Here is a 10,747-nt window from a genome sequence, read left to right on the forward strand (position 1 = left end):
TAATTAGTGGTTAAAATTTGTGGATTTTATATGTTCAATTCACGATTAATTTACAACTTATGCAATTCAATTATTAATTAGTCTCATCAAAATTCACGCTATACGGTGCGACGCTCCTAAGTCTACTTATGATATTGTTATTATATTTAATTAATGTAACGGTAATGATAATAGCAATAATGGTAACAATAATAAATGTGTACGTACAAGGATGGCGTGAACTCTTGTGAACTCTGGGCGCGTTGCCCTTTCCAACCCCCTCCCCCTCCCCCACCCCTCTCCACGCCGTTCTATCCGAAGGTTAGTGAAACAACCGAGGGAAAGGGGAGGTGGTGGTGTGTATGCATTTCATCGTGCATCATTCTCTATGCGCGACCCGACCTTTCGTGTATCTCTCCTCTAAGCCGAGCGCATTTTTGCTCGCGTGTTATGCACGGCTCGACGACGACGATGCACCGTTTTTATTCCCCGCCGCGGCTTCGTAAAACGGAGGAAACACTCGCTATTCGCATCGCAATTTTTATGGCTGTCCGCCATTCCGTATCCGAGAGGCCTAAGAGCCTAAAGTTCGCGGGAAGAGAGTGAGAGAGAGATAGATAGATAGATAGAGAGAGAGAGAGAGAGAGAGAGAGAGAGAGAGTGAGAGAGAGAGAGAGACTGTACGGTTTTTTTTTCTTTTTCTTCTTTTTATACATCGAGAAACATCGCAAAATGTGCGGAATCGCGCGTGGTCTCGCGTGCACTTTCCAGATAAATTAAATAAAGAAACCTGCGTGTATAAATTTAGCCGACTCGACATCTGCACGTGAAACAAGGTCATGCATGCCCGACGTTTGCTTTTTGGCAACATATTTATTTTGCAGAATTCCGATGTCTCTTGTGGACACTTGAGCGTTTTATCATATCGGCTTCAAAAATAATCGTATTTAAAAAGCTTGGATTAAATTCGCTGTACAACTCGTTTGCTTTTGCAATTATACGCGAATCTATAAATAGGTCGATATCGATAATTTGGGCTTGTTATAACACACACATCCACAGTTATCACTGACCTACATTTGACGTTAGACCGAACTTTCTGATAAATTCGCTCTTTACGTAACAATACATTCGCAATACATTGTCCTCGATACGTCTCGCGCGAGACACCGTGTACATGCGCAAAATCGCGGGACAAAATCGCGCTAACTATAGTTTGTAAAAGCGTATTACTGCGTAATACGGTGGCGTTTCAGGGCCGCAATCACCTACATACGCTTATTTTATTCGCAGCAATTTCGTAATGTCTAATTGAATCCGGAACGCGCGAACTACCGTAATTGTTCTAATGCCTGTCGCGCTCAGAACGCATTGCAACATCGTTCGTCAACCACACACAAGGATATTTCTTCTGTCCAATGAATATGATTTCTACTTTGTCGAATTTTACGATAAGCGAAGTTTAAAGAGGACATATTTTTAAATTTTAGAATAACAGAAAATATTTATGAGAATTTTGAAATTCTTGAAATTTTTAGTAAATTTGTGAAACTAAAATTTGCAAACAGAAGATCAATTTTATTTTGTTTTATTAATCTTTATTTCGAGTCGAGGCTTCCTTAAAGACCCAGTCTACTCGAGCAGTATGAAAAATTGATGATTTTTAGGAATCTTTTTTTTTGAAGAATTTTAGACATTAATTTTGTGAGAAATGTCAAAAATTAAATTAATTTTTTTGGCGTTTTATATGTGTTTTTATCAATTTTTCATGCTAGTAGAGTAGAGTGGGCTCTTAATACACCGATCTGCAACCATGACTTTTTCCCATGACTTTTCCAACTTTTCAACGATTCCTGTGTGACATGACGTGTGGTTTCTAACGAAGGTACCGGAAACCGTGACTAATTGCTGCCACAATTACCCCGCACGAGCGTGAAATACGCGTCTTATCGCCTTGGCTTCTTTTTCTTATACGCAGGAACACGTGAACTTCGTGGGAAGGGACGGTGAGAACGGCCCGGTCCTGGTCTCGGTGAAGGCCGAGACGGTCGCCGGACAGGAACATTGGCGGGTGTTGCTGCGATTGCGAGCTGGATCGACGCACGACCTGGTCCCCGCCTCGAATCTCAGCCCAAATCCTACGCCGACGAAAATGGTCAAGGTAATGGCGACGGTCGTTCACTTACAACAATGATCCCTCACAGTCCGGAATAACGTCACGCGATAAAATTCAGATTAGAATGTCTCGGGAAGTACGCACACATGTAAATTTGCTGGAAATTCTAAGAAAGCTTAATGTACAATAATATATGTAAAATTATATTATATTGTTAATTATACAAAATGTCACATTTAAAATCCTTATTTTTAGGATATCTTTTTTATTTATTTATTTTAATTATTTTTTATTATGTAAAAAATATAACTCGCAAAATTTAAATCAAATATAATGTAGAGATACAGTTTTTTTTTTCGAAATTCTGTTCCAATTTCTAAAACCTGTGACCAGAGAGAAACTCTTCGAAATAACTTCCTTTATTTCGAGCTATTGTGCAATATATCATGCACTGTTTACGTATCGGAGACGTTGCTTATACCGGGTGGCGCACTCGAGACAGGCATACTCGATTACCTGTTATGTTTGAAGAGATAATAAGAAACTCCTGGGCTAACAGTCGCGCTGTGTTTACGCAGAGCGATATTAATACACGAACAGTGTGTGTGAAATGTTTACTATAAGCCCAGTTTTTCAAAGTTGTTTTAAGATCAAACAATCGCTCGTGCGATCGAATACGTCGCAGCGAAGAGTGAACTCGGCGATGAGAGTTTCGCCTGTAAGCGATATCTGTATGTTTGAATAATTAATTACAATTGGATGAGCTACGCAACTTGTAATCGCATCTGCAGACTTTTTCTTATCTAGGTGCCTAAAAAAAAAACTATTGAAGTATAAATCATAAAGTAAAAAGGAGGAAAATCAACAATTATAGAGGCATATAAATTTAAAAATTTACAGAATTTTCAAATTTATACGGATGCAAATATATCAATTAATCAACGTAACTATTAAATTGAAATTTAAAATAAAAGTATTAAATATTAGCTAAAAAAATCAAATAAAAATTAAATTTCGAAAGAATAATTTTTATTTTTTGTGATTATTCGAAAGCGCGAATTTTTATTAAAAATAATGGATATATTGCAAAGATATAAAACGCCTTAATTTTTTTTTTCCTCGATTGTGTCACACCATTTTGTTTTATATTGTCTGTAAAAATATAAAAGAGGAAAACTGTTAAATATAACAGAGGAAGACTATTAAAAAATCATTAATTCCGGGCGATGGAAAGGCTATATCTGACCTTGAGTTATATATTCCGCCAGTGCGCAAAAAAACGCATAAACAGGCTGAATTATTTAACGTCCGTCGTATGTGCATGCTTTATCTCTCGGCTGTTATGTATGCGATCGCGCGGCGGTTGGAGGAAGTGAAAAGGAGGAGAAAAGGAAAGATAGAGAGGCATATGCCATACATGATAAAACACAGGAAAGACCTTGCCTCGTTTTTTCGTAATCGTACGTCGATTATGCATTGACGTGCATTATTCTTCTTATCGAAGAACAATTGTTCGCAGGCGATCAACGAGTCCTTGAACGTGAGCCCCTTGATGCCGGTCATGTGCCCCGGCGCCGGTATCCTGATCGCTCGATACGACGAGCACGCCCTGGTCTCCAGGTTCAAGTTCGGCGTTCTACATCAACGAGCTGGCCAAGTCACCGAAGAGCAACTCTTTGGCAATCGGCAACTCACACCGGCCTTCCAAGAATTTCTCGATTTGCTCGGCCAGAAGATCGACCTCAAGGATCACAAGGGGTAAAATTATTTTTTCAAGAAACAGGATTTTTTAAAAAGATATTATGTAAGAATTCTTATTTCTTATTTCTATAAATTTGAGTCCGCCATTAGAAAAAATACATAAAATTGTAGAATTGCAAAGAATCGGTAATAAAAAGATCTCTAATTTTTATCTCGAATATTCGTCAAATGGATATTTTGATTGCATAACAAAATAAAATTTATTTTCGTACTTTTATGTTTTCTATTTTTACTCTTCTAATTCAATGGTATTTCAGCTATCGCGGTGGATTGGACACTCGACATGGACAGACCGGCGATTCGGCCGTATACGAAGTATTCCGGGGTCGAGAAATGCTGTTTCATGTGGCCTCGTTGCTGCCGTACAGTCCAGGCGACTCGCAACAATTGCAACGTAAACGGCATATCGGCAACGACATTGTCGCCATCATATTCCAGGAGGAACCGACGCCCTTTAGTCCGGACATGATTGCCAGCCACTTCTTGCACGCCTTTATCGTCGTACAAGTCATCGACCCCTGCACTCCTAATACGAGGTATATTCTTAGATTCATAGTTGCTCTTTCTACACGCTGCCTGTGCTCTGCCGCTGAAGTCTTGGCAAACGGTCCATTATCGAACCATTTATCTAACAATAAATATCTTTCGTCGAACTGTTGCTTTTAGTTAATGCGAGAAGCAATAAATAATAATTGGATTTAACTTTACATAAAGGTACAAAGTCAGTGTGACAGCACGCGACGACGTCCCCTGGTTCGGTCCAACCTTGCCGACACCTGCGGTCTTTCTCAGAGGTGTCGAGTTCAAGGAGTTCCTGCTCACGAAGCTCGTAAATGCCGAGAACGCCGCGTACAAAGCTGAGAAATTCTCCAAGTTGGAAGTAAGTCTTCCTGTTTTAAATATCTTCTTGCTACCTTTGTCCTGCGTAACCGGATAGCGTCCGTGTTCTCACGTAACGACATCTAATAGCTTATTGTTGCGATGTTCTGAAAATGTGAGGAGAAATATTGCGCCAAATAAGTTATCCGCACGATTTTCAGCTACGGACTAGATCGGCCTTGTTGGAATCCTTAACGGAGGAATTGCAGACTAAAACGAGTGAATTTCTTGGCGGTCCGGTCGGTCTAGGAAACTCCGGTTTGACCATCTGTCCGGTGAGTCCAACGACGAGTGATGTATCTGCTTCGGGGAGCAGTGGTTCGCGATTCATTGATACCGTACGCAAAGCGCTGATTTCGCGCGTGAGGAACGCATCGACGGAGAGTGTACCGCAGCAACTGGCAAAGAAGGGTCAACAGACGGAACCCAGTCCACCAAGCAATCGGCAGTCGACCGCCATAAAGGTGAGTGAATGAACGAATGAATGAGTTCGTTCGTATTCATTACGCGTTGTGGAATAAAATTCTTTCGGATCAATCGATTATGAGCATATGAAAAGAAATCCAGACAACAGTTTTGTAAAATGATTATATAACAGATATATAAAATATAAAATATATCAACTATAACTATAAATTTAATATATTAAAAGATAAGAAGCAGAATAAAATGAAACAGATTAAAAATTATTTTTGTGTGTTTAGGTGAGTGGTAGCAGCAAGCGCTCGGTGGAACCATCCAGTCCTCTCGGTTCACCGGATCTAACACTGAGGAGGGACTCGGAACGCGGCAGTTTCGGTAGCCAGGACAGCAGTTTGTCCAATACTGACAATCAGGATAGCAGTCTAGCTACGTTGCAGCAAGACGAATATGATCGCAGGGAATCGCAGCAGAGTACGAGTGTTGTTTGCCTCGATAGTGACGCCACTATCGTCGACAAGAGCCCGGCACCGACATCGGCAACAACGGTGCAGCGATTAACGCACGAGAATCTGCGCACACAGGAGAAAACGGCGACGACGGAGGTGACGCAACGAGTGATCTCGGAGAGCGACGACAGTTCGCTCAACAGCGAACTCGAACTCGATCAGGCCGTATATCCCGACAGCGACACAGGCCTCGAATCCATGAGTTCCGCAGAGACTCACGATACCGCCAGATGTACGAGCAAGGACGGAGTCGTGGAGAACGATACTCTAAGGATGGAAGTCACCAGGCTCAAGTGCGACAAGCTGGATTTACTGCGACAAAATGTGGTAAGTAAAAGAAGTAGATCGAATTGAAAACTTTATACTTAAATTGTAGAGACTTACGAAAGAAGATTGCGATGAAAGAAAAAACTTCAATTATATAATGTGTATCACAGACATGCCAACGTGAACTGAAACGTCGTCGAGAAAAGGAACTGCAATTGGAATCCGATTTAGCAGCAGCGTCCAAAGAGATTCTACGGTTGCGAACGATGTTGAAGGAGTGTTCTACCAGCATTCCGCTGGAGAACAATAACCAGCAAACCTCCACTGTGTAGAGAGCTCGCGAGTGCGAATGCGTATTAGGTTGCGAGATGGAAAGGTTTTTGCTATCAAATACTGCGTATGTTGTAGATTCGGGAAATTATCTTCGATGCGCGAAATAAATTTCGTCTTTATTAGAAATCTATCGCAACACCCAGCTTCGCATGCATGTTACTTGTTTTATTACTTTCGCGCACAGCCCGATATCGAGATTACTCAAACGACATGCGAAACGCCAATAATTTGAAGGATATTAATTAAAAGATATCTTTCCGACGCTTGACAAGTCTCGATACTTAAACACCATGTACCTTCCATTCATCAGGAATTGTTCATCACTTCCAAAGGTCTACCGTTAGTGCTTTATAAAAGCATGTAGAGTTTGCAACTAAATATTTTAGCGTAAAGATTAATCGTTTAAATTAAGCTTTCTTTCTCGTAGATAGAAATCGGTACAAGTTCTATAAGTCATATACGAAGTAATAGGATTAGTAAAAATCTTGCAAAAGTTATGTATAGTGACCGAAGCGTCTTCGGTACACTTACAGTATAAATTCAAGATTGTTGGAGCTATTGTTTGACATATAAGACACATATATGTGTAAAAAATATTTATCTATTAATTTATTAGTAGACTTAAGTTGACCACTCGTAGTCAATATACATACATGGATATGTGTGAAAAGAAACAGTAGAAATAACTGAAATATTAATTGTTTTAAAAATGCAGAGATTCAATATTCTCGATATTTAGAAAAGACAAAAATTACCGGAGGTCATTGAGAGAGGCGTTTATTTCTGTATATCGATTACGTGTTAGAAAACTAACGATATATAACTCCCGCTTATTCTTCCGTAGAGTGCGCAGATATCAAAAACTATTGCGAAACATTTCTTTCAAACTTGGATAATGCGAGCTTACATGATCGGGAGATCTTTCATCATCGGGATTATAGAAAGGAAAATATGTATCGCTAGTTTGTTAACAGTATTTGTCATGGTAGACTTACTCGAAACATTTGTCCGTTTACTAATTTCCTAATATTAGATATCAGAGAATAGTTTTATAGAGAGTACTTCTACGAGGTTTAATCTTCCTTAAAATGCTATCCCCGCATGCTAGTTTTAGCAACAACTGGGGTTTCTAACCATTTTTAAACAATTGCGCACAGCACCAAATCATTTAAGTATATGCATCACACATTTTCACAAAGTATAGACATTTTTGTTTTTTTTTCGCACACGCAAGCAAAAGATGTGTTCTCATTCACCGCTTAAGTTAAGTATTTTGTATTTGCTCTTGGTTGACAAACGTCGAATTTTTCTGTTATTTCTTACAACTAGTATTAATACGATTCTTACCATTATTATTATTAGTACTTTTATTAACTTTGATTACGCTGTACTTTGTATGATCTTTGTAAATAATCGTCGATATAGGCAAACACTCAAAGGCGCTAAGCAGACCGGCACAAAGAGGAGGAACAACGACGTTCACTCACATATAATACCAAAGTTTAATGTAGTAAAAAATTCACAATTTTCTTTTTATTTTCTTCCTCATTCTCCTTATTTCCCCATTTTCCATAATTATTGCCGAAAATTAAATACAAGTTTATTTGTCTAATGTGCTTTCGATTTAAAAAAATAGAAATATCGTTTTTACTTAGATACTTTGACGAAATACCACATTTATATATCACTGCCTATACGCCTCGACATTTCTCTTTCGAGAATACACACATCTATTTTACTGCTTACAAAACGTGATTGTACCAATGACACTTCAAAACTGAAAAACACGACTTCTGATATACTGCCGCTGTAGTATCGATAATTCATAACAAAAGAAAAAAAATGTTAGGTTTTGTTACGTAAAAATATATAAAACCTTTGTCTATTAAAATGGGAGTAAAGTCGCAGGAAAAAAAGGGGAGATATATTCTTTTTAATAGTTTTACGAACTTTATAATGATACGAGGGAAAGAAGGCAAAACCAATATGTACCTGTAATAATTGCAGATGCTAAAGCGCAGTACTTCAGATACAAATTTATATTAAAACCAGCATTCCAATTGAAGTTGTAGCGATGTTAAGGAGGAGAAATTTTGGATAGAAATTATACTTTCTAGATCGATATTTTATGCGCTTGTGTTGTACATTCATTAGTCGAAATACTGATTAACTATCGTAGCACCGATAAAGTAAACTTTTATACGGATGTTTGAAAATGAATATCCATTTAATGATAGAATTTTTGGACAATTTAGACACGATTTTTCCTTGGCAAAAATTTCGAAATGATAATTTTCATATTACAAGCGATTGAGAAAAAGAACTTGCGAAATAAACTTCCAGCCAAATTAATAATAAAATTACATTTCTTAATCAAATCTAGATGAAATTTACTTTCATACAATTTTGATTTAAAGCCAGTGATAAAAATATATATATTGTGAAATAAACTTCCAGCCACAAATTAATAATAAAATTACATTTCTTAATCAAATCTAGATGAAATTTACTTTCATACAATTTTGATTTAAAGCCAGTGATAAAAATATATATATTGTGAAAACAGTTGGAAAGTTGCAAAGATTCGATCTCTGAATTTCTAAATTTTAAAAGATGAACTTTTTTCTTGCAAAATAGCTAAAAACTTTGTCATTAAAAGGACATTAATAGTGTTTTCATGACACCCTATATATCATTGTACAAAGATTTGTGGATATTTTTCAGTTACGAGATATATTATTTTGGGGAAGAGGAAAAAATTAATCTGTAAATTTTTCGAAGTATGTTAAATTAAAAATGTACAAGATTAAAACGTCGTTAATCTATATCTATAAAATAATATACGCGATCTCTGTTTCGATCGATTGTTGATGTTATATTCGATCGTGATAATATTGACGAAGATAATATCCGAGATAAGTGAGAGATAAGCCAAAGAACACTGGAAAATCGACGTATCGATCGAGTCTATAAACGAGAACGCACATTATATCTCGTCCTTGTCCAGTTAGAGAATCGTCCTTTACACAAAATAAGAAAACCAATTTCTTAAAATTAAAAGATATTTAGAAACTTTCAAACTCTGCAAATTAAAAATTGTGAGCTCATCATCCAAAATAGGACTTTTATTTTGTCACAATAAGAAGGCCAACTGGACAAGGATCTTTATATCTGCGTAGTATCAAAAAAAAAAATGTGATTATTGTGGACATTATTATTATAGAGTATATGAGTTGAACATTTTCGGAAATGCGTTCTCTCTAACTATTGTTAGATATCTAAAGAAATTTATATTACGACTCGTGAGGAATTTAGAGAAGGATTTTCTTACTTTGTGAATATATATACATACATATTAACATCGAGAATTGCATTTAATTATAGAGATCGTCTAACATCTCGAGAGACTTAAGTTTTGTCACTCTGTAGTGTGATTTTTATGCTGGCCTTGCAGAGTCAAAGAAAGATTATCTATATTATAGAGAGTTTTTCATAATATTATATATATTATTAGAAGCGAAAAGAACAAGAAGAAAAGGTAGGAAAAGAGAGAGAGAAAATACTATTGCTACAGATATATAAATATATTTTGTATCTCTGACATTATAATCATTCATCTCTGTCTCTACACTAATCTCCGATACGAAGAATGTATATATATTTCCTACGACACTGACACAAATACTCAAAGTACTTCAATTTACTGAACTGTTTTAGAAAATATATCAACGATATAGAATGATGGGAAATACACGTCCATACTCTCGAATACGTAAAGCGCTTCTCTTTCGCGATCGCGCGTTTAAAAAAAAACTACAATTCTTATATATATTTACTGTATCGCGACCTGCATAAAAAAAATGTACGTATACGCATACATAGGGAATGTTAGCGTAACTCTTTCAATGGGGTCATTGTTGCACTGGAGATTGCATCTACTTAGAATCAGGACTCTACATTTCCTAACTCTACAAGAAACTTGGACCAAATGTATGAAAACTGTTTGAAAGTCTATCGATCATTAAACTTCTATTGCCAAACAATCGGTGCAAAATGCGAAAACGATTATGTATTATACAGACAGCACACAATATTAATATAATATGTACAAAATATTTATAATAATTATATAATCTTTCTATTAAACACAAATAAAGTATACGAAAAAAATTAACATAACTTTTTACCTGCAACCTTTACTACCAGTTTCATTATTTTTACTGTTATCCCTTTCTCTGTGCCACTCTTGTTTGCTAATTTATAGACTATTCGATTTAAACTTTCAACTTCAATTAGACTAAAAACTTCAAATACACTTTCCGTATATCTAACATCCCTTACTATCTCCATTCTAAGATCATTTTCTTTAAATGCCGAAATACTATCTATAAAGTATCTATTAAACATGGTTGCCATTTCGTTTATATCTTTGACTATTTTATCTCCACACCGTATTTCCTTATATACATTATCGCGGAAGGAG

At 36.7% G+C, this 10,747-nt stretch overlaps 1 protein-coding gene across 1 annotated transcript in view; it reads left to right on the forward strand.

Moving 5' to 3' along the window:
• Nucleotides 1-8,098, forward strand: part of LOC115243013 (rap1 GTPase-activating protein 1-like) — a 13,017-nt gene extending 4,919 nt beyond the window's left edge. The window contains exons 2-8 of the mRNA XM_029819658.1: nucleotides 1,958-2,140; nucleotides 3,615-3,853; nucleotides 4,114-4,392; nucleotides 4,571-4,736; nucleotides 4,897-5,199; nucleotides 5,440-5,991; nucleotides 6,102-8,098. Coding sequence (XP_029675518.1) covers nucleotides 1,958-2,140; nucleotides 3,615-3,853; nucleotides 4,114-4,392; nucleotides 4,571-4,736; nucleotides 4,897-5,199; nucleotides 5,440-5,991; nucleotides 6,102-6,263 — 1,884 coding nt within the window. The 3' untranslated portion in view covers nucleotides 6,264-8,098. The remainder of the gene's footprint in view (nucleotides 1-1,957; nucleotides 2,141-3,614; nucleotides 3,854-4,113; nucleotides 4,393-4,570; nucleotides 4,737-4,896; nucleotides 5,200-5,439; nucleotides 5,992-6,101) is intronic.
• Nucleotides 8,099-10,747: the final 2,649 nt, after the last annotated feature.

The sequence above is a fragment of the Formica exsecta genome, unplaced genomic scaffold, assembly GCF_003651465.1.
Source record: "Formica exsecta isolate Colony F162 unplaced genomic scaffold, ASM365146v1 scaffold667, whole genome shotgun sequence".
Lineage (NCBI taxonomy): Eukaryota > Metazoa > Arthropoda > Insecta > Hymenoptera > Formicidae > Formica > Formica exsecta.